Source organism: Carettochelys insculpta, chromosome 5 (genome assembly GCF_033958435.1).
Source record: "Carettochelys insculpta isolate YL-2023 chromosome 5, ASM3395843v1, whole genome shotgun sequence".
In the NCBI taxonomy this organism is placed as follows: domain Eukaryota; kingdom Metazoa; phylum Chordata; order Testudines; family Carettochelyidae; genus Carettochelys; species Carettochelys insculpta.
The window spans coordinates 47,632,037-47,657,365 of NC_134141.1; the positions used below are offsets into that span (position 1 = coordinate 47,632,037).

Sequence of the window (25,329 nt, forward strand, 5' to 3'; positions counted from 1 at the left end):
CCCTGACCAAATGACTTCACAACCACACATCTCTCCCGATGCCATCCAACGCCTCTCCACTAGTCCAAGTATATCACACTGGTATCTCTCCTCCTCCTTTCGAAGCAGCTCTAACTTTTCAGTCGTCCACAATGTGCAGATATTCCATGTTCCAACTGATAGTATATCTGTTAAGTTGGCTACTGAAAGAAAATTACAACTATCAACCCAACACTGATCACTCAATTGGTGCCACAGACCTTGTTTATCTGGATGATGTCTGAGGTGAATTTTTTTTCCGTTAGTCATACTAGCATCAGATTTCATTCATACTGTTGTTTCACGATCAGTGCATTATCACTCACTCATCGTCAGCCCTCTTCCTTTAACCAGGCTTGTGACTGGCATGGAACCCCTAGAGGCCTCATGGCAGAGTTAATTGTTTCTCCCTCACACTCATATACTAGTTAGCATCAACAGTGCTGAGGCATGTATAACAGAGCCTCATTAGTTGCCATTCAGGAGAGAAGGCACAGAAATGTTGTTCTCTTTGTGGATATCTGATTTGAGAAAAGTGCTAAAATTCTGGACCTAGTTTTGTCTTCTGTTATGTTTATAAGAAGCACACGGGATAGACAAAAAGACAATATGTCACGTTTATGGATAATACAAAGTCAAAAAGCATATGTGTTTTCTCTCTCTTGGTCCTGCCAACCTTGTTTTAGCTCAGGCCAATCTAACGGCCAATTAAATGGGGAACAACTGGGAGAGCTGAATTCTTTTCATCATGATTCCAATTATGTGAGGCTGTTGCTTGGCAGGACAAACCCAAGAACCTTGCAAAACATCCTATCTTTTATAGAAATCCCTTCTCATGCAAATCCATGGATTTTCCTGCATCATATTGTAATCAGTCACTGTGCAACATAATCAGTCACTTTGAAAGATATGTTTATCTGGAGATTGTTTTAATTTTTGTTTAACATCAGTCTCACACATTGGACAGCTTGCTTCCAACTTTGGGGAGGTTACTCTCCCCCTCACCCATCACTGAATATAATAGACAGATTCCGTGGTTCCTTTGTGCCCCAGGTAGTCCTTATTTCAGTGTGCCCAAGTAGACTACATGAGTGATTCCATTCCATTTTGCGCACTGGCCACTTCTCCCCTATACAATTAAAAATATTAAATAATGCTGATTCTAAAAGACAAGATAGGCAAAAGCAATATCTTTTATTGAACCAAAGAAGACCTCCATGTAGCTCTAAAACTTTTCTCTTTAACCAACAGAAGTTGGTCCAAAAAAGATACTACCTTGACCACCTTCTCTGTCTAATATCAAAGGACCATCATGGCAAAAAAAGCATTGCAAACAAATGGTGGTTATACTCAGTCCCAGGAAAACCCACCATTGCCTTCTCTTATGTCAAGAAATAGGGTATTCTTATTATCTCTTCTGTTTAGTTTTTAGTCTGCATTTCCTTTCAGCTCATATTTAATTAGTTTCCTTAAAGTGTCTCCATAGAGATTATGCAAGACTTCTGAAAAAACCTACAACTTATTTGTCACCACTGGTTTTTTTTGTTGTCCCCCCCCCGCCAATCTCTTTTAACTTATTGCTTCATGTTGGAGCTGTATAACCTAGCCTGTGATTTCAGCAGACTTTGAAAGTCAAACAGTAAGGATTGCTATTCAACATTTTTAAACTTAAATAAATGATAGGACGTAAAAAATGTAGCATGGTATTTAGATTCTTAGATATAGGAGAGAGAAAGTGTCTTACCACAAATACCTTTAATAATGTGATTTCACCTCTCAGTGATTTCATCTCTAGGCCACAAACACAGTCCAGCCACAAGAAATTTCAGCATCCACTGGCATAAATTTAAAATAAGAAAAGAGACTCCTTACGTGGCCTTTATTAGGTCTAGTCTTGAGACAGTGGGGAGATACAGGTTGAACCACACTTATGACGAGGGGTAACAGAACCAGGCTAAACCTTTGCATCCCAAAACAGCACCTGCAGTGTAAACATCCTTCCAGAGCTGTATGCAGGCCCTGTCATGGCTGCTAGCATTTTGAAGTTTTTTTTAAAGGGACATTTCTCCAAATTTTCCTGAGAGCTAGGAGTTACTAGGCCGCAGGTGTTAGGATTTAGGCAGCTTTTAAATGAAAATCTTGATCTTCAGGGCCTCAAAAGTCAATAAAGTTTTCAGGCTTGCCATGTTTTATGTTTATTAGCTTATATAGTGGAAAGTGAACCTGTTACAATAAAATGGTATCAAATGCCCAATGAAAAATATTATTATAGCTTGTTTACCAGTATGCACTAATTATACACTTGTGTTTGTAACAGTACATATGTTATGCTGCAAATATATTGATCACAACCCTTCACACCAGATACAGTTGGAAGAGCATTTCCCTGAAAACAGACTCCTAAATAGATACAAGCTGCAACTTTCAAGCTGATTTGATTACATAGTTTCTAATAAATCATAAAATCATAGAAACATAGGGCTGGGAGGGACCTCAAGAGGCCATCAAGTCCAGGCCCCTACTTCAAGCAGGATCATTCCCAACTAAGTCATCCCAGCCAGGACTTCATGAAGCCGGGACTTAAAAACTTCTAAGGATGGAGATTCCACCACCTCTCTAGGCAACGCATTCCAGTGCTTCACCACCCTCCTGGTGAAGTAGTTTTTCCTAGTATCCAACCTAGTCCTCTCTTTTTCTGTAACTTCAGACCATGGCTCCTTCTTCTTCCATCTGTCACCACTGAGAACAAGAAGAAGTCCTGTGGCACCTTATAGACTAACCAATATTTTGGAGCATAAGTTTCATGGGCAAAGACCCGCTTTGTCAGATGCAAGGTGGGTCTTTGCCCATGAAAGTTTATGCTTCAAAATATTTCTTAGTCTATAAGGTGTAGCAGGACTTCTTGTTCTCAAAGATACAGACTAACACAGCTACCTCTCTGATACTTGTCCACTGAGAACAGTTTCTCTTCATCCTCTTTAGAGCTCCCCTTCAGGAAGCTAAAAGCTGCTATTAAATCACCCTCCATCTTCTCTTGTGAAAACTAAATAAGCCCAAATCCCTCAGCATCTCCTCCTGGGTCATGTGCTCCAGCCCCTTAATCATTTTTGTTGCCCTCTGCTGAACCTACTCCAGTACATCCACATCCTTTCTATACTGGGGAATCCAGAACTGGACACTATTCCAGATATCACCTCACCAATTCTGAATAGAGGGGAACAACAAAGTCTCTAGATCTGCTTGAAGTGCTGCTCCTAATGCACCCTTATATGCCATTAGCCTTCTTGGCTACTAAGGTGCACTGTTTACTCATATCCAGCCTTTCATCCACCATAATCCCTAGGTGCCTTTCCGCTGTTTTGCTGCTTAGCCAGTTAGTCTCCAGCCTATAAGAATCCTTCAGTTTCTTCTGTCCCAAGTGCAGGACTCTACATTTGTCTTTGTTGAACCACATCAGATTTTTTGGCCCAATCCTCCAATGTATCCAGGCCACTCTGGATCCTATCTCAACCCTCCAATGCATCTATCTCTCCCACTAGCTTGATGTCATCTACAAACTTGCTGAGGGTGCAATACAGTCCCTCATCCAGGTCATTAATAAAGATGTTGAACACCAGCCCCAGAACCATGCCTTGGGGCACTCCAGTTGAAACTGATCGCCATCCAGACATTGAGCCATTGACCACTACCCATTGGGCCCGACCGTCAAGTCAGCTTTCTATCCATCTTATAGTCCAGGTATCCAATCCATTTTATGGGCAAGAATGTTGTGGGATATTGTATCAAAACCTTGGCTGAAGTCAAGGTAGATCACATCCCCTGGCTTCCCCATTACCACAGAGCCTGTTACCTCATCAAAGAAGCTAATAAGATTGTTCAAGCGTGACTTGTCCCTGGTGAATCCATGTTGACTACTTTTGGTCACTTTTCCCTCTTCCAAGTGCTCCAAAATGGATTCCTTGAGGATCCCCCTCCATTATCTTAACAGGGACTACAGTAAGGCTGACTGTTCTGTAGCTCCCTGGATTGTCCTTCTTTCCTTTTTCAAAGATGGGCACAACATTTGCCTTTTTCCAGTCATCTGGGATTTCTCCTTATCTCCAAGGGTCTTCAAAGACAATGGCCAAAGGCTTGGCAAAGCCAAGAATTGGGCTTGTTTAGTTTGGAAAAGAGAAGATTGAGGGGAGACATGATAGTGGTTTTCAGGTATCTAAAAGGGAGTCATAAGGAGGAAGGAGAAAACTTGTTCTTCTTGGCCTCTGAGGATAGAACAAGAGGCAATGGGCTTAAACTGCAGCAAGGGAGGTTTAGGTTGGTCATTAGGAAAAAGTTCCTAACTGTCAGGGTGGTCAAACAGTGAAATAAATTGCCAAGGGAGGTTGTGGAATCTCCATTGCTGGAGATATTTAAGAACAGGTTAGATAGATGTCTATCAGGAATGGTTTAGATAGTACTTGATCCTGCCATTGGGGCAGGGGGCTAGACTCGATGGCCTCTCGAGGTCCCTTCCAGTCCTAGTGTTCTATGATTCTATGATCTGTCAAATACCTCTGTACCCTTGAGTGCATTAAATCCAGACCCATGGATTTGTGTACATCTAGTTTTTTTAGGTAGCTCTTAACTCATTCCTTCCCCACTGATGGCTGTACTTCACCTTCCCATACTGCATTACTACTTGTGCTCCATATTCCTTCTTGAAGCCAATTTTAGTACACTGAAGCATTTGCAAATTATCACAGGGGTTTAAAGCCAAAAATGTGCTTCCACCATAGTTATAACAGTGCAGTCTCACACAAACAGAATTATTACGTTGGAAGCACATATCCCTGTTCTGAGTGTTTATTACGTTTCAAGAACACCAGATTTAATTATATATGTTAGCTAACAAAAAATGCTGATTAAGATTACAATAAGCCACAGTGTATTTTGAAATTGTTTTCTACTGGTAAATACTAGCATATTAAAATTCATAGTGTATTACCAGGAATATATATCTATCCTGAAACTTGAGGAGGAATGACACAGCCATCCATATGTATTATTTTGCCATGCATTGATGTATACAAATCTAATGTTTGTTAAATAACTGTAATACTGCGTAAACATGTTAAGAAACTGAATTTAATTTGTTAAATGAGAATAGGAATGGGGAATGAATTCTGCATTTGAATTTTCTCCATCTCTTTCTTCCTGTCTCTCAAAATAGGAACCTATATTTAGGTACTGAAAAATAAATTGTCCGCTTTGAATTCAGTATTGGTTTTCCTTATGCACACAGCAACAGGATACATAAACTTAGTATTTTGGACGATTAGATGTAAAGTAAAGTAATCTACAATGTTGTGCGTTTGGAAACAAAGTTTAATAAAATTCCTGCTTGCAGTGCCTCATTTTACATGCACTCCCTGGAGATTTAGTGTGAGGGAATTCTTATTCTTTTTCTTGCTTTTTTACAGTATTTGTTAAGGTTGCAATGGTTATCTAGGTGGGACTTGGTGACATCTTTCTGAAGAGCAACACTTTTTCTAAACTTCATGGGTTTCTAATGTTTGGTTAGGTTTTTTCCCCCTGAACTCTTAAAATTTTTGAAAGGTAACCACTGGGGGTGGGTGGGGATTCTCCGGTTCATTAAAGTTCCTATGGTTGACTGGAGAGGAGCTCTGTTCATTCAGATCCTCATAGGGCTGTAAAGTTCAGACTTTTCAGTTTGAGGGTTAATCATATAGGCTATGTCTACATGGGCAGCCTCTGTCGACAGAAGTCACTGTTGACAGAGAAACATCCGCAGTACCTCTGTCAACAGAGCACATCTACACATAAAAGCAATTCAAAAGGGCAATCTGCTCTGTAGACAGAGCAGCCACGCTGCCATGCCCTCTCTCGACAGAATGGCTGACTGGAAGCTCTGCAAACAGGGCTGCCCAGGAACCCGGAAGCCCTCTCTGTCAACAGAACTGTCTACATGGGCACTCTGTCAACAAAGGCAATATTCCTGATCGGGAGCAGGGATAACGCTGCCAACTGAACAGCTGGGTTTTGTCGACAAACTCTCAACAGGGCGCTTTAGCCATGTAGACTCTCACCAAGTTTTGTCAACAAAAGGGCTGTTCTGGCAACAGAAGCTGCCCGTGTAGACATGGTCATTATATCCAAAATATCAGGACTCCACAATCGATAAAGTGAGACAAATTCTCTGCCCTGTTCTCATCCTTGTACTCCTGCTTAGAGAGTACTAAGGTAGTAGATGGTATCTGTAGAGTAAACCCTTTGGTAGTTTAGCCAGCTCTTACACTTTGCTTTCTGCACTTGGTGATACTGAGAGCAGTTCGGCGGTTGGGGGGATACACTGTCCATCAGCTACCTGTGTCTGACATGTGATCCCTTTGGAAACAACAACCAGATGACATAACTTACAACAGACCCCTGACTGCTTCATTTTGCCTTTCCCGTCACAAAGGATGAGCTCAATGAGCTTGTTGTTATGGTTTGGGAGAGGGGCGAGGTTTTGCTGGCAAGCCTCTAGAGACTTTGAGAGCTGACCCAGTTGCTTACCTCAGGAGGTCCAAGGGAACAGGGGAATGTCTCCCTGTTTCTCTTTCTTTTTGTCCCATAGGCCCCAGGAAGTCTGCAGGAAGAAGGGCTAGGGTGAGAATGGTGGCTGGGTTCAGTATTTTGAGGGAGCATTCTTGTTTTGCTAGCCTGGCTCATTGTAGGAGATCTGGGGAGTGACAAGTGGGAATCCTAGCCCCTCTGCTTGAGGAAAATGAAGGTGATTTGGGTAGGAGCATGTAAACATTTAATGAGCTAGCAAGGAGAATGACTTATTCCTGCTTTGAGCTCTTACATCCTCTGATTATCAAAGAAGTGCAAGGCCTTAGGATCCTACTGAACTTACTGCTAGATACACATGTATCAATAATGCCAAACATGGCTTTCACTTCCCTCTTGCTAGGATTGTACCCTGAGGTCTTAGCCACTGATTCTTTACATGTTTTTCACTTCCTAGCTCATTAGCTCAATTCAATCTGTTTCAGAATGAATAATGTTACACTAAAGGCTGGATATGTAGCCAAGTAGGCTAACAGCTTATTACAATGCATTAGGAGGAGCATTGCAAGCAGATCTAGAGAAGTGGTTATTCCCCTCTATTTGGCATTGGTGAGGCCACATCTGAAATGTTGTGCCCAGTTTTTGGCCCTCCAGTATAAAAAGGATGTGGGTGTGTTGGAGCAGGTTCAGCGGATGGCATCAAAATGATAAAGGGGCTGGAGCACATGACCTATGAGGATAGGCTGAGAGATTTGGGCTTATTTAGTTTGAGGGGTGATTTAATAGCAGCCTTCAACTTCCTGAAGGGGGGCTCTAAAGAGGATTGAGAGAAATTGTTCTCAGTGGTGACAGATGGCAGAACAAGGAGCAATGGTCTGAAATTACATCGGGAGAGGTATAAGTTGGATATTAGGAAAAGCTGTTTCAGCAGAAGGGTGGTGAAGCACTGGAATGCGTTGCCTAGAGAGGTGGCAGAATCTCCATCCCTAGAGGTTTTTAAGTCCTGGCTTGATGTAGTCCTGGCTGGGATGATTTAATTGGAGTTGATCCTTCTTTAGGCAGGGTGCTAGATTAGATGACCTCCTGAGGTCCCTTCCAGGTCTAGAATTCTATGAGTCTATGAAATAAGAAAAAATCTAAGTGTAGCTGCCAACAGGCACACTCGAATCTGAGACCTCTGGAGTTTAGCGCAGGAGCCTCTACAGTTTGAGCTAAGTGTCAGATGGCTCTCAGCTAAGGCTCTAGAGGACACTTGTTCTTTCTGTGTCTAGGTGCCACTACATGGGACAGTGAACCACATACCCAGTAGGTGTGTGGGTTACACAAGTGGTTAAAAATGGGAGCCAAAACAAAGTGTTCTCATCTAAACATAATGCAGGTATTTGAGTGTGACAAAGATTTTGCGTTTGAGGCATGACGGGACTTAGACTGCATCACATATTTGAATTCATTATTCTCCCTTCCTTGTTATTTATTGATACACAAATATCTTCACAAATAAAATACAATTTTGGGGCATAAACAGCTACAACAAAAGTTGATTAGCTTGATGATAATTTCCTGTGGCTATTGTTGATCTCATTTAAACAAAGCCATTTATACAAATACACTGCAGGATCTAATACCAGCCCTCAAAACTGAGTACATTAGAAATGCAAAGTAAACAAAAACCCTTTCAAACTTTATGAGCACTGTTACCAAATAGGCTTGTTTCACACTTAGTTTATTAAAAGGTTGAAACTGCTTCAATGCTGGAACAGACAAACCTATATACATAAATGATTAGGAATGTTGTGCTAGTAATTTCCAGTAGATTTCATCATTGAGTTTCCTTATAAGTATATCTTCTCCACCTTGAATGCCTTTTTAAGCAGTACATTTATTCTTGAAGACAAACTGTCTTAATGAATTCTGTTAACATTGTCACAGATTGGCACTTTTCATTGTAGATGGTATCAGATCCTGTAATGATTGCCTATTATTTTGGCTGAGACACACATTTTGACCGTTACTGACTGCCAGTTACAATTTTCCCCTTAATTTAGGAATTCCTACTTCTTCCTGAAGCCAGCTGGAAACAGCTGAGGCATTACAGCACCTTTCTCAGCTGTTGGCCATGGGAATATGTATTCTTTCCAAAATATATATCTTTGGCAGGAAACAGAAAGAAGGAATCTTGGGTAATCTTTGTGTATGCCAAGTGTAAGAACTGTTATATTTAACGTCTAGATTTTAGTCTCTGAAATTACGTGTAAAGATAGTTCAAAGGTAGGCCAGTATTCATCTTGAATGTGTATTTTTGATGCAAAAAAAACCCCTTTTAAATATAGCTTTTAACTACATTTAGCCAGGATTTTTAGAGGCTGTAACAAAAATGTTTTACATGACTTGCAGCTTGAATGGTTTTACAGTACCTTTAGGACTGTGTCCAAAATTGCCAGATTAACAGCCACATAAAAAAACCTCTGGCTTTATATTAGAACATTTAGTCTAAAGCAACAAACACAGTTGTCCTATGGGAATTTTTGCTAATCAGCTACATGGCCTCAAAATGTAGATCACCTGAAGAGTTAGAACTACTAACTAGGACACTACAAAAAATGAACTCCAATGTGTGCAAGTGTGACATTCTTTCCTGGTTAAAAAAAAAAAGCCATGAAAGAACATTCCCCCAGTTCATAGTAATGAAGAGAACACTGAGCTATTGAACCTCCATACTTTGCTGAGGAATTGGTGGTAGTAGGGCCTTTTTATGTATAATTATGTTAATTATTTCATAAATGATTGTGACTGCATCCATTTTCTGATTAAATTCATTGCCTAAGATGTTAGCGTGGAAGATATTGATAGTAATAAGTGGGAAACTATTTTCTGCTGTAATTTGAAGATCATGTTATATTTTTGATCACAGAAAACTACTGTGAAATTGTAATAAGATGCCTGACTTGCTGCCTGAAATTAACAATTGTACCTCTACTGTGTTGCACTTGCACCAATTTGAATATTTCTGATCTATTATGGATTGATTGATTGATTGGATTATTTAGGGTGTGCATAGTCATCAAGCCATGCAATGGCATCTTCAGTGGCATGATGCAATTCTTCTAGACCACTGCTGAACCTTCTCAGTGGGCATTCATTGACAGTGCACACCATCGTCTGTGTTGTGCTGCAGCTGCACCAAGGGCTGTCATGGAGGCTGCAGTGATATTGGTTGGCTGCACAGAGACAGTACCCAGTTGGGAACCTGTTCAACAGAGACTACTGCCGATGGGGCAAGTCAAAACCAGGCGGGCAGATTGCAGGGTCAGCAACAAGAGCTGGCTGAGAATTATAACAGATTCATTCATTGCTCTCACCAGCGTATTTCCACCTTATTATCCTGGTGTGGCCGATGAAACCATAATTGGCAATGCGATAGCAAACGTGAGGCTGGTGACTTTAGAAGGTCATTGTGCAGTAGCAGACTTGGGCTGGCGCATACTTTGTCCAGTAATGTTCCAGTGGCAGCACCTTATCTAATATGAGAAGGAGGAATATTAGAACTGGGAGCCATAGGAGTGAAGTTGGAGGCAGGATATCAGAGATGACGTGTATGGTGGCATGTAGCTGCATAAATGGAGTGAGCATGGGTAGAAGGTTGAGAGAAGCTTGTTTTAAATAAAATGAACAGATGCGTAAATAAAATTGTATGTGTCAATACAGAGGGCCAGCTCTTCAACCTCTACGTCTGTTTTCCACTGGGCTGCTATCACTGAAAGATCTCTTGACTCAGGGGCACCGTAGCATCATCTACAACGTTCCATGCCTGGGTGAAAAGGGTAATGGTCAGGATATCCTGTATACCAAGGGTGGGAAGCCTATGGATTGGGCTCATGACGTCCATGGATCTGCCAGTGAGGCACAAGGCTCAGCCTTCTCTTCCCTGAATCGTTTTTGCAATGGGGAGTCTCTGTCCCTGCACCTTGGAGAACTAGCACAAGCTCCCCATTGTAGCCAGGGTACGGGGAGTCCAAAGCCTCATGGGCCAGAGCCAGACAAGCTGTGGGTGAATTCGGTTTGTGGGCCACAGATACAGGAATGGGCTGGGGATATATATAGATAGCTAGAGCTATAGACAGATAAGAATTTTATTAGACTGCTTATTTTTCAAGCTTTGTTGTTGTTGTTCTTTTATGATCAGATAAATGAGTTCCAAATACAGCACCTTTTAAATTCAGAGATCTGCCTGCATATTTTTGGTTCAAAAATACATGTTTACAGTTACCATTGTTATGGGAAATGACCTGGATTATTTCATGGCTCACATATCATCGTCCTAAATATTAAATTAATTCTGATTGCAGAATCCTTGTTACTGACGATGATGTGTGAAGCAGAAGCTCAGTGGTTACCAGATCCTAGGTGGATTTTACAGCCAATAATTGTGGAATGTGACAATGTTGTGTTTGCAGGATCACTTTTAACGAGTATTAGAGTTCAGAGTTTTAAAAAAGAAAAAGTTAAAATGAATACAACTGTGACAACATAAGGAATGGTCATGTAGTTAACAGCCAGGACAGAGGGTGTGTCTATACTTGCATTCCTCTTTCGAAAGAGGTATGCAAATGCAGTAAATCGAAAATGCAAATGAGGTATAAAATTGCATATTCTACACCTCATTTGCATATTCTAATTTCAAAAGAAGAAAGCCAGTGTAGAGGCTGCTCTTTCGAAAGTAAACCCATCTTTGAAAGAATCCTTCTTCCCTTTATTTAATGGGAGTGTCAGAAAACGTGAATTCTTGTTTTGGTCTTCCACAGACCTCTAAGGTCACTTCAGACAAGTCATTTTTAATCCCTTTATGCCTCAGTTTCCTCATCTGTAAAATGTGATGGTAATATTTAATTACTTTACAAAAATAACGGGTGGCTGAAGTGCATTGTTTATATAGATCTTTGGTATCTTTGGATAGGCAACACTGTGAACATGCATTCTATCAGTAATCAATATATACATGAGAAATGTAGTATGAAAGGTGGGATGCAGCTGAGCCTCAGCTAATTAAAACTCAATTTTAGATTAGGTTGGGAGAAGGCGCTGGAAGAATTACTGAATACTAAAGGGATACAGCTATCTCTTATAACATGGATTCATAACTCAGTGATTTTATTGGGCCCTGGAATGCTGCTCTGTGTTCAGAGAGAGCTATTGTGGCCAACATTTCTTGTTGCACGTTTTAAGACAAATGCCAAGTATTTGGAGCACAAACTTTTTTAAACCATGATCATTAAAATAAGCTTTATGCTTTCTTATACAACAGAGATAAAGTCTGGTTTGGGTTTTTTGTTCTATCATCCTAAATGTCTCACTTTGTGTTCCACTAAAATACATCAAAGAGAAACTCCTCCTCTGATAGTTTGTAAAATTTTAAAGACTTAAATCTTGGAAGTGACTGATGTTTTGTCAAGACTAAAATCATGAGGATTTTTAGTCAGTGGTAACATAGTGTATAAATAACTAAATGCAATTGGACACCTTAGGGACAAACAAACTTAATAGGTCATGAGATTTCTTGGGTAAATGACCTAATAAATTCGTTAGTCTTTAAGGTACCACCAGACTGTTTATTATGGGTGAAGCTATAGACTAACACAGCTGCCCCTCTGAGACTTTAAACTCAATAGCTATGTCTACACTGCAACAATCTGTCAACAGAACACTTTGTCTGAAGAGATCTTCCAGCAAAACTTCTGTTGACAGATCACATCCACACACCAGAGCGGATTGCCCTTTTGATTCACTCAGTCGACAGAAAGTGGCCAGACTTCCCAGCCATTTTCTTGACAAATTGGGCTCCAGAACCCCATCACACAGGATCACATGGCCGGGAAGCGCTTCTGGGCTCCTCGGCCAGGCACACACTTAAAGGAACCACCCCCCCCCCCCCCACACACACACGTTCCCTTCCCATGCTGCGGCTTGTCTACCTTGTTGAGGGACAGAGCTACTGAAGGGCTCACAAACTTTCTGTGAGAGACTGCACTTTCCAGATAGCCATGGGGCCAGAGCAGCCCCTGGGGGGCTTGCACGGGCCTCATGCACAGGCAGTGCAGCTTCTGCTGCATGTCACCCCAGCTGCCCTCCTCTTCCTCGGGGAGAATGAGCCCAGCATTGGCTTTGAGGAGCATACTGTGGCTGCTGCACAGGCCCACCTGTGCTCTCCCCCTTGCATGGTAAGGTGGGTCTGGAGGTACACCACCATTTCTGATAGGTGGGGCCAGCTCTTCATGGGGCAGTGGGATGACCAGCCATGGCTCCAGAATTTCAGAATGAGAAAGGATTCCTTTCGGCACCTTGCTTGCCCCCACTCTCCAGAGAGAGGGCACCAAGAAGTGGGTTGCCATTGCCCTGTGGAAGCTGACCACACCTGATAACTACCACTCCATCAGGAACCTGTTTGGCATGGGCAAGTCCACCATTGAGGGTGTTCCCATGTAGGTAGCAGATAAGGCATTCTCTGGCTGCAGGCCCAGTGTGGAGAGGGTGGGGGTGGGGGTGGCCAGCCCAAGTGGGACCCTTGGAGAGCAGGGTTGGAGTTGTGATGGGGAGAGAGAAGCCCTGTCCCCATGTGCACCACTCCTGGTCTTACCACAGTGGTGAGGTTGGTGAGCCTCCAGAGGGTGGCAGTGTGGGCCCTCTGGAGGTTGTCATTCCCCCATTGAAGGTCCCTCCAGCCGCAGGCCCACCCTCACCATGGTGGGATGCCAATTGGCGTGAGTGCCAGTCCTGGGTTGCCTGGCACAGCCAGACCCTCCATGGCATTCCCCCACGTGTGTGTAGCTTGCAGCGCTGTCCGCAGGAGCAGGGGCTGACCATCACCTGCTCTCATGCCCACATGCCAGGAGTTGCACTCCTCAGTGGTATGTCTGGGGTCAGGCCATCACCCATGTTACTGGCCTGCTTCCAGCCACAGCAGGAGCTGGCAGGCTCCTCCACACATCCTGGGATGTGCTATGCATTGGGGTCCTGGACATGGCCTGGCTGGAGGGGCCAAGTCCAGGGCAATCACCAGAGTGCCCTCATTCGCCTCAGACCCCATGTTCAGCTCCATATCTGGCTCTGGCAGGGTCCTGGGCTCCTCCTTCTCCTCCTACTTTGGCTCTAGCAGCAGGGAGGGGGACCCCTCAGCCATATTAATGGTAGCTGTTGGGTGTGGGAGGACTCCTTGCCCCTCAGGAGGTTGTGGAGCTTGTGGAATTAGGGGCAGGATGCAGGTCCTACCCCTAATACCTGGTAGCGTCCTAGGCCTTGGTGTACCCCTGCCTCATCTCCTTGACCGCCTCATCTCCTTGACCTTTGCCCAGATTTGTTCCATCATCCAGGTGGGGTGGCTCCATGATGCCCAGGCAGTGGCCAGATGGTTCCTCCTCTTGGCCAAGGGTCCAAGAGGAGCAGCTCCTCAGCCCAGAGGCCAAGGGGGTCTTGCAGTTCGGGCCTGATCCAGGATGGGGCCCAATGTTTTGTGCCCTGGAGTGAATCCTGGGGCATCTCACGTTGTTCTTTTGACAAGTATCGGAGGGGTAGCTGTGTTAGTCTGGATCTGTAACAGCAACGAAAAGTCCTGTGGCACCTTATACACTACCAGAAAAGATTTGAGCATGAGCTTTCGTGAGCACAGACTCACTTCATCAGATGCAGCAGGACCCTTCGTTGCTGTTATTGTTCTTTTGAGATTCCAGTGGGGGCTCCTGTGCTTCCTGCTGGTCTGTCGTGAGGGACAGCTTTCTGGCAAAGTGTGGCTGGGAAAGTGTTTTCACAGCAGCCTGTAGCTCTGCTGTTTGTATGCACTCAGCTTCCTGCCACAGGGTTTCTGGGGCTCCTTGGGGCTTTAAAATTGGGCAGAGGCAGGGAGCATAGGCCATGATTGCTGTGGACAGGGCGTCTCCCAGAGACAGCTGGAGACAACCCACCCCCCTCCCCTGGAGCATCCACACTTGATTTCTGTTGACAGACTACAGAACCTGTCAACAAAGGTGTTCTGCCTCATGGGGGAAAGGCAGAAGGCTATCAACAAAAGTGCCACGTTCTGTCGATGTGCTATCGACAGAACACATTCTTAGTGCGGACACTCTGCGAGTTTTGTCAACAAAACGCCATTTTTTTTCAACAAAACTCTCTAGTGTAGATGTAGCTAATATGTTTAGTCATAGAGCATGTATGTATATTTCCCATTATAATGAATCAAAATATTTGCGATCAGAATAATAAATACCAAATGATTTCAGAAAAGAGAATTCTCTTGGGATTTTTTTTCCCTCCAGACAATTTAAAAACAAAATAGTAAATGCAGCATTGATAAGAGAGCCCTGGTTTGGGAAGACTGCAATCACAAAGAGCTACTCCTGGTGTCCCTACATGTTTTGGTTCAGAGTATTGTGCGTCATGTTAGTTTGTACTATTAGAAAGGAAAATACGTTGTCTTTTTGGAATTCTACAGTAAGCAACAATTTGATCTCATTTGCACTGTTTGTAGAGCACTGTATCTTCAATGGAGTTACTCCTGATTTATAGCTGTGTAAGAGGGAGCAGAATCAAGCCCACTGCCTGCCTCTATGTGATGTCAATAATAGTACCTATCCTGCTTTCAGAGTAAGCTGTGATTTTTGGTCCTTTCAGCCCATTTTACGTGCACCCTTCTCAGGTGGGAGGCCTGAACTCCTTCACCTCTTAAAGGGTCAAAACCTGAGGGTCAGCCACTCTGGAATTGGATCTCTGGGGGCAGCCCCTGTTTCCTAACTCTGTTTAGATCACAGGCCCAATGGTGATGGCACCTGTAAGCCCTTTTCCTCTTGCAGCCTCTGACAGTGGCCGAACAAGTAACTCAAAAGTAGCTCCTTTCAAATAAATATTTATTCATCCACAGAGTACGTAGCAGGGAAAGCAAAGGCTTAAAATGATAAAAGTCTATATTCGTGTCTTCCTTCCTTGTCTTTCAAGCTTTGCTTAGTCCCATTCACAGTTATTGTGTTCTCTTGATGGAAAACAGCCTGCACTTTTACAGCATGTGTTCTCTGTTTTCCTCTCTTATGCTGTGTCTATACTAGCTCCCTACTTTGAAGGGGGAATGTTAATTAGGGTTTTGGGAGATTATGCATATGCAGCTTCATTAAGCTAATTATCCCCCGCGGCAACTTTGAAGTGCCGACTTGCATGTAGCCACAGCTAACCCGCCAGTACTTCGAAGTGCCTGGGCAACTTTGAAGTCCCTTTATGCCTCAGGACTTGAATCATTGATTTGGGTCAGGATTTCACCCCAAATTTTTACAGGAAAAAGCCAGAATCCTCAAACATGCCTTTCTTCTATCTCTTGTAGTGTTCCATTACCTGTGGCAAAGGAATGCAGTCTCGAGTAATTCAGTGCATGCACAAGATCACAGGAAGGCATGGCAATGAATGTTTTTCCTCAGAAAAGCCTGCAGCGTACAGACCCTGCCATCTTCAGCCCTGCAATGAGAAAATTAATGTAAACACAATCACATCGCCCAGGCTAGGTAAGCAGAAAAAAAGACAAATGACAGTGCAAAAGTTATCTGTTTATGTCTTTCCTTATAAAGGAAAGGGATGATCCTGTGATTAAAAATCCAGGCCTGGGACTTAAGAGATATAGATTGTATTCTTATATCGTCTATAGAATTATGTATCACTTTAGGCATGTCATATTTAACATCACTGTGGTTGTTTTCCCATATGAAAATTAAAGATAAAACTTCTTTGCGGGCAGGGAGTTGGTTATTGAACTTAGATCATAAATGTTTGGAAGAAACATATTGGTATCCATGAATGGGTTGTAGTGTGGAATTCCATTTTATTATTTTTAGTAAACATCAACAAGTAAATATTTTTATATTGTTGTTAGAAAGTTACTTCTAACAGATTATTTTTCAGGTTAATTATACCCCACATTTTATAGAGTTGAGAAAATACAAAAGGTTTTATTTGACAAAGTTTTCCAAACAACATTCTGTTGGTTCTTAAAAGACCAAGATGACCCTTGTTTAAGGAGCTTGTACAAATGGTTCTGTCTACCAGTCTTTCACCCACCTCACTAGGGTTGTGTCCACACTAGGACAAATCTTCAAAACGGCCGTGCAAATGAGCATTTCCAAGATTACTAATGAGGAGCTGAAATGCATGTTCAGCACCTCATTAGCATGCCGCCGGCTGTGACTCTTCAGAATTGGCGCTTTTTGCTGCTGTGCGGCTTGTCCAGACAGGGGTCCTTTTTGAAAGGACCCTGGGAACTTCGGAATCCCCTTATTCCTATCTGCTGATTTGTGCTAGTGTAAACGTAGCCTAGGTCTGTCCTTGATTATGTAGGACGTCAGAGATTAAATCTTCAACATAGAGGGGTTTGAGACAAACTTGCTGGAACCCTTTTAAAGTCCAAAAGTTTCTCAACTGTGTTTCCTGTTAGAGAGTCTGGAATAAATTCGGCTACTGATGTAGAGAGAGACCTGTTAAACACACCAATTATCCCTAACTGAATTTTGATGAGATTCTTACCATCAGGTCCTTAGAATGTCAATTGGAGCCTTAAATGTGATTGGCATACATTCAAAGATCTGCTATGGGCCAGTATACCCTTTCCAGATGTTTTTTTTCAGAGCTCTTCTTAGAATAGACCCTTCTGTCAAATAGATTTTTCCTGAATGGAAAACAATGCTTCATCCTGTCTGCAATCCCCTCTTAGAGGTAATGAAAGGTATTTCCCTTTGAAGTTAGAACCCTTAAATAATTTTGTATACTAGCCATTGTCTCAGCTTGCTAGATGACTAAGATGACAGCTACAGCTTAAAGACCCCCGTAGGTAATATTTCATAGTATTTCATATTATTTCATTTCATGTTTTGTCTGTTTTTGTTCACAATTGAACAACTGATCTCCACCAGCATCAGAAGACATTTTCCATCTAGTCTAGACTGCAGGCTTCTGTCGACAGAAGTTTTGTTGACAGACCCTGCATCCAGACTGCAGATCTCTCAGCAGAAATCTGCTGGTTGGGAGCATTCTGTCAACATCCCTGTACACCTTGTTCCGTGAAGAAGAAGGGAAGTCTCAACAGAGGTGGTTTTGCTGACATTTGGCCCCGTGTGGCCTCTCCTGACAAAACTGTCGGCAAAAGATACACAAATATGTTGAGCGATTTGCATATATTTTGCCAACAGTTCTTAGCAATCTAGATATGGCTCCAGTGAGACTGATGTGGGACAGGCCACAGAGGTCCACTTATATAAGTACACAACACAGAACTTTCAGGTTGATTTAAAATTAATATACTTTATTTGAAGGACCAAAATGAGGGAGTAAGGGCCATAGGGCTGAGGAAATCAGAAGAGGTAGCTCTAGTGCTGATAATCTCAAGTCAGTTTTATCCAATAGGAATTAAGACCCATTCTACCAGGTGCATAGAAGCAATGTTTGCCTTAAGTAGATCTGCCATTTGGGTTGCCAGTCATACTGTTATAACAGTATAGACATCAATGCATCTTCAGATATAGCTTTCGACATGTGTTCTGGTTTCTGTTTTTCCCCTCCCTGCCCCCGTGGAAGGTGAGTTGCCCAGATCTTATCTCATTTGAGCATAACCTGGTCACCTTGCAGTGCTTGTTTGGACTACAACCATCCCTAGTGCCACACTGCTTTTCAATTCCAACACATTTAATTATATGTATTATATATTATATTTTAATAGTGTGTTGGAAGCCCTGTAACAGAGTGGCTTGACCTTTAAGGCCTGGAGGGATGAGGTTACCCAACCCTAAATACTAATTAGGCACACCTGGGTTGAACCAGGGACTTCTGCATAAATAGCAACCTGAAGCTTCAAGTGTGCTAACAGAATGCAGATAGGGCCAGAGCTCCATACAGAAAAGTGGAGCAGACAGGGACAAAGGAAGTGCTCTGGGTATGTTTACAGAGTGAAGCAAAACTCACAGCTGGGTCATGCCAGCCCACTTTGAGCTCATAGGCCTCAGGCTGTGGAGCTGTCTCACTGCAGTGTAGACTTCTGGGTTCAGGCTTCACCCTGGGCTCTAAGACCCTGAAGGGTGGGAGGACCTGCAAAGTGATCAGACCTTGAGGGGGTGCTTAGTTAGTGGTCATCCCATGATAGGCCCCAATTGGGGTTCAGGGTCTCATCATGTACAGAGGTGACATAAAAGGTCAGGTCCTGCCCCACAGAGCTTACAATCTAAGTTACAACATGCTGGATGGGACAGTAGACAGAACAAACAGGAGAGGAGGAAGGGTGCGTGAAGCAAGTGTGTTTTGCATATGTTTTGTATGACAAGCAGTATGCAGAGCTCACTGCCTGTCTTACCTTTGTCTCCTAACAGAGTGGTGTAGATATCATGGAGTCTCAAGGAGGGATTTTTAAGGAGAATGAATTCCCAGCTTTTTTGATACTGATGAGGCATGCATAAGCTGTCTTGAGGGAGTAAGTGCAAAGGTTTTTGAGGCAGAATGATTTTGAATGTTGGGAACATTGACAGACTGAAGGCAGTAAGTAGTCATTGCTATAATGTGTTAATGGAACATCTAGGCAGGGCAGTGCTAAGCCATGAACGGTCCTAAAAGTTTAAAAAAAAAAAAGCTTCGATTTGACACAGTAGAGAAGGAGGGATTCAGTGAGGGTGGTAAAATCTTAACATCATCATTTTGAATGGATCTGAGAGGGCAAGGTTGCAGTTTTGTAAGTCACAGAAGAGGTGACTACAATAATTGTGATATGACCAGGTCACATCAAGTGCACTGTTCTATTCCTGAAATTTCTCTTTGTCTCTGGATGGTCATTACTAATATATTGCAGTGTCCATATTTCTGAATAAAAGGTGTTTGCTTTTTTTATGTGTTTGCAGCTGTTAGCTTGAAATTTGCTGTCCTGTAAGCGTATGGCCTCTGTGAGAAAGAAACTTGCCAATCTACTTCAAAAATTTTACCCATTAAATTATTGGCAGCATTTCACCAAGATAGGATTTGTTTTCCTGTGTTGAAAAATTAATTAGCTTCACCTCACCCATTTGTCTCACTGAGAAAGCCCCAGTGCCCTCCCATCTTTCTTTCTTCTCTGCTGTCTTCCTTAAGAGTACACCAGCTCCCTCTTTTCATGCACACCGACCACTTTCCTAGCAGTGACTCCTGCATCTGCACTCATTCAGTCTGCCTCTTGCTTACCAGCACAATGAAACCACCAGCAGGGAGGTCTGTTATGTCAGAAGCCCTGAGACACCCTTTAGGAAGCCTCTGCTGCCTGATTCTGCATTAACAAATTTAGTAAAAGAAGATAATAGAATGAATGAACATTATAGTCTGCCTTCATTATCAAATGAACTATTTGAGTATACAGATATATTCTCGTGGGTTTTTTTGTGTTGTTTCACAGCTGCGTTAACATTCAAGTGCTTGGGAGACCAGTGGCCTGTATACTGCAGAGTGATAAGAGAGAAGAACCTCTGTCAGGATATGAGGTGGTACCAACGTTGCTGTGAGACATGCAGGGACTTTTATGCGCAAAAAATGCAACAAAAGAGTTGACCCCTGGAAGGCTGGCTGGCTCTCAGCTCTTTGCCATCTCATTATTTATACACATACACACACACACACACACACACTCTCTCTCTCGCTTGTTCAGACCAAATATAAGATTACATATAATTTAATCAAATTAATTTATTTTTGCTTGCCAGACATGCTTTATTGTTTTAGTTAGAAATCCTTTCGTGTTTTATCCTCGGAGGTTTTTCATAATTTTTATATGATCAATTTTGGATACATATATCAGATTTTTAAAAAAAAAATAGTATTTTAAATGTTTATTTGCAATAGGGTCACCTCTCTGTTGCCAAAAACATGTTATCTTGAGTTTATTTTAGCTGAATAGTTTTGCTGTATTTGGAAATAAAGCCAATTTTTTCCTTTAATATTTTGGCATTCAGAGTCAGAGTGACCTTGTTTATTTTGCAACAGATGTTGAGGTGACTAAGTTCACAATTTTGAACAGGTTATTACAGAATGTATTGTGAAATCAGTTTCTCTTTGAGTTAGAGACATACTGTAGGAGAGAATCTACTGTAACATATAACCTATGATAAACAGAAAAAATCGAAATATCAAAGTAGAGATTTTGCTCGTGCTCATGAACGCATACTTGAACACCAGTAATGAATCAATGAAACACTGTAGAGATTTACACTGAATCACTGTTGCACTGTTTGAGATAGTTTAGAGAAACACAAGTTCTACAATTCTTACCATCCTATGAAACCAGGACTGTACTGTTTTAACATGTCACTTGATTTTCAATGTTTTCAACAAAAGACCCAGGCCTCTTTATGCCTTTGTCTGTCCTCTTTGCAGGTCTAGAAACAGAAGAGTTCCTGCCACTTGTATGAGTAATCTGTTAAACATTTTCCATTGATGATTTAGAAGGTAGCTTTGTGATACCATTTTAGTTTCATTCTTATTTTATGAAAGTCTTTATACAAAAAAAAAGTTTTACAGCTCTGTGAAACATTATGAAACAGCTAAAATTTTCCTTCTGAGAAAATATTGTACATGAGTCACATGATTTTTACATTTTCAATAAAAAGTAAAATCTTTATTTGTATTTCTTTCTGTTTTGTGCATCTGAAATATTGCTGGGTTTATTTTTAATAGAGCTTATATCTTCATTCTTACTCCTGCCTTTACACTGCAAGTAAATGGGACTGAGCAGCATAAAGGGACCCTAAAACACACAGATCAGATGGAGAGAATTTTCACAGCCCAGGTGAGAGGAACAAAGCTACAGGCTGTCTCCTGAAGATCCCTTTGCAAACTGGCTGTGGGATGGATGGGCTGAGCATGGGAATGGTTGGAGCTGCAACTCATAGACAGTGAGGGATGCACCCAAAATTTTGCCTTTGAGCTGACACCAAAGATGGGAAGTTTCAAAGACAAATGGAAGTGTTTTCTGATTATAATTTAAATTTAGCTGCAACTTTAGCTGCAGCATTCATTTCTTCAGTGGCCGTAATATTTAAATGTATGTGAAATCTGTACCTTGAAAGTCATTATGTGTTTGCATAGTGGACATGTTTCATATTTCCTTCTCTGGATGGATGTACAGTTTGTCACTGCACTTTATTGAAACATGTCTGTATAATTTGAAGAAACAATACAGATCCATGTGTCATTTTATTAAAAAAATAGGAAGAAGATATTTTTAAATATCATCCTTGGTTTGTGATCCCAGATATGATTACCTCAAAATGTACTTTTGCCTTGAAGAGCACTGCTACATTGGCGAACACGCAGAGCTGACTGATAACTGGAAGTACTTTCCAGGTGCACTAATGTGAGGCAGTCGTAATCTTCCACCAGGAATATTCACAGCAGAATTTACTCACTACTTCTAACAATCCCTCTCTCTCCATGAGTTTTCCTTCCAATCTGATGAATATATGAGTAGCACCACCTGTGTTAGGTATCCATGTTCAGGTGGACAGTAGGGGTTACATTTACTCCTGTTTGGAGGTACCAGCAAAAAAGCCTGTGTTCTAATTAAATCCCCCTTAAACCTTGTTTTGATTGATTAAGTATGAATTAACTACAACATGGGGTTTGTACTATCCTTCTGTGTAGGAAGGAATTTCACACACATACCCTCCCCTAAGGAATACTGGTAAAGCACAGCCCTGGCTAAACATGCAACAGTTACCGCTTATTTCATCTTTCTGTCAGGTGAAGTACTCCTGAAATTTTAGTTGCAGGTCACTTGCTCTGAAGAAACATTTTCATTAACTTCCGTCCCCAGTGGCACTGTAAAGTAGTGTCCTTTGGGTTATTTCTATGCAAAAGGATTCCCTGTAAAAAAAGCAGTAAATATTTAATGTAGAGGACCAGGTTAGAGCTAATTTATTTATTTATTTATTTATTTAAAATCCTAACAAATGTTGAGAGCAACCTGGAAAAATTGATGACTTGGAGCTGCTGTAGAGAATTTATGTGCTTCTGAAAGATGGCATGGTCCTATCTAAACAGTTGTACAGCACTAAGGACCACACTTGTACAACTATTAAAAGAAATCGTGTTTCGAGAACAACAAGAAGTCCTATGGCACCTTATAGACTAACAGATGTTTTGGAGCATAAATTTTTGTGGGCAAAGACCCACTTCATCAGATCACAAGCAGGTCTTTGCCCATGAAAGCTTATGCTCCAAAATATCTGCTAGTCTATAAGGTGCCACAGGACTTCTTGTTGATCTTTAAAAGAAACGAGTAACTACATGAATTTCACAATCTGTAATCTAGCAGTAAGTTCTCTTCTACAATATTCCATGGCTTCCATATAAAGCCCTTCACTGACGCAAACAAAAATGCAAGTGTGATATGCCAGAGCACTCTTTTGAGTATCAGGAAAGGAGGCTTAAGCCCTTCCCCTTGAGCTAGTAATGTGAAAATCCAGCCTCCATGAAGTAGAAAGTGCTGCTCTTAGGGCTACAGGGAATGACTAACCGTAATATTTGCTCAGATTCTGAATAACTGCATTCTGCTAAATGCACATTAGCAGAATAGCAGAGCAATTAATGGTTCAGTCATGTATTGTATTTGATCATTTATCACAGCCAGCCATGCTGTAGGTCCTGCAGGGAGGCAGCAACGCTTGTTCCCTATGCAACTTCACAAAGGTATTTGAAAAAATTATGTAGTCCAGCCAAATTTGAGTGCCATTTTGAAGTATCATTTTGTTCAGAGCAATAATTGCAGTACAGCTTGAGCTGCTCTACAAGCCAGATCTTTCAGATTTGACCATGTAACAATTAAATTGTCTAAGGCTCTATTTAGCTATTTATATGGGTGCCAATCCAGCAAAGTGACTGATTGCCCTACTAGTACTTAGCTAAGTGGAACTGAGGATCCTCTCATGTCTAAAATTAGCCATTAACTTGAATTAAATTAAAGTTAATAGGACTAGTCACATGCTTAAAATTATACACAATTACATACCTCCAAGACTATGTTCAGACAGAAAAAAAACCTGTCATCTGATTTGTGACCACTCACAGTCAAGCAATATTGCTCTAATATGGCATTCCAACTGGCAGCTACAGAATAAACAAAGTTCACAAAAAAGTGATCAAATGAATACATTTTTGGGAAAGTCACGCACACAGAGTCAACAAAAAAGGTGAAACTTCTTAATCAATTCTTTGTTATAAATAATTTACTTGGTACCTACAACACCTTGCATTATTAAAACTGAAAAAACCCATCACTGTTAAAATGGTTTGTTTTCCTTTTTCTGTTTCATTGATCTTTGAGAGTGAGAACGAATTGGTCAGTAATAACTTTTATACATCCTTATTCTCACTTCTGGCTTTGTATGCTTTAATACAACTCTGCAAAGTTTATATGGCAATCACCATAAATGTTTAATCCAAAATATCTTTTATAAACACATTGAAAAAAAAAGAGCGTGAAGGAGCAGTGAGACAGCTGCCAGACACAGCGCAGATTAAAGAAAACCCATGTGTTCAGCTAGCCCACAGCCAATATGAGGCCTACAGCAGGAGGAAAGAAGAGAGCCTGGCTCAGTAAGGGGCTGACAAAGAGGCAGGAGGTCTCTGTGCCTGCCTGAAGGCAGAGATTCAACTTGACTGCCAGCACAACCACTGGAGGCAAAAATCTTCCCCAGCCAAGGGAGGTCAGCAAACAAGTTCCAACTGTGGGGAAACTGGACTAGCAGGGCTTTGCCCCAGACTAAGGGATTTACATAGGGAGCAGCTCAGGACAATGGGTCCTGAATCTCACATCTCCCCACTATCACTTATGGCTAGAAGCAACATCCATCTCCCCCATTTTGGGGTGGAACCAACCCAGACTCAGAGCCAGGACCTAAGGGAAAAGGAGGGTCTGATCCTCCCTATACCATCTAGGTGTCTGGCAACTGAAGGCCCTGTCACGAGGAGATGAAGCTATTGCTTTTAGTTATTTTCATGACAAATAAATCTTTGCATCTAAACTAATTGGCAAGGACACCTGAATTTAAATCCAAGAATTAGAAATGTGTATTTGAATTGAAACAAAGACTGCTTCTACACATGCCACCTACCATCAGAGGGGGCATGGTAATGAGGCAATTTGAAGCAGGCTAACAAAGCACTAACAAGCCTATTCAGTGCCTCATTAGCATAATGGCAGCCACTGCAAATGTCAAAGTTAGGACTTCAAATTGCAGATTGACAGTGTAGATGTGGACAGCTTCGAAATAAGCAACCCACTTTGATGTTCCCTTACTCTCACAAAACTAGATGAAGTAAGGGAATGTCAAAGTGGGGCACTTATTTTGAAGCTGCCCCATCTTCACTGTCAATCTGCAATTTGAAGCCTGCACTTTGAAATTCGCACAGCCACCATTATGGTAATGAGCATCTGAATGTGCACATTAATGCCTCATTAGCCTGCTTTGAATTGCCTCATCACCTTGCCACCTCCAACGGGAAGTGGCATGTGTAGAAGCAGCCAAAGAGTGAAAGCTTGGTGTATTTTATTACTCATATTGGTTGTAGCTGGTGGCTATGCTGCAGGAAAGAAATTTCGCCAGTCAAAATCAAAGTGACATAATAAAATATGAAATACTGAAACGGTCTCAAACTCTGAAATAAAATGCAAACATCACAGATACAGTAATGAAAATTAAGGCCTTGAGTTTATCCTGTTCAAGTCAATGAGAGCTTCCT

General features: G+C 41.8%; 1 protein-coding gene across 1 annotated transcript in view; it reads left to right on the plus strand.

The window, feature by feature from the left end:
* The window catches only part of ADAMTS19 (ADAM metallopeptidase with thrombospondin type 1 motif 19), a 284,879-nt gene extending 263,720 nt beyond the window's left edge, over positions 1–21,159 (plus strand). Inside the window, exons 22-23 of the mRNA XM_074994147.1 lie at positions 15,923–16,100; positions 19,991–21,159. Of these exons, the coding sequence (XP_074850248.1) occupies positions 15,923–16,100; positions 19,991–20,142 (330 nt within the window). The 3' untranslated portion in view covers positions 20,143–21,159. The remainder of the gene's footprint in view (positions 1–15,922; positions 16,101–19,990) is intronic.
* Positions 21,160–25,329: the final 4,170 nt, after the last annotated feature.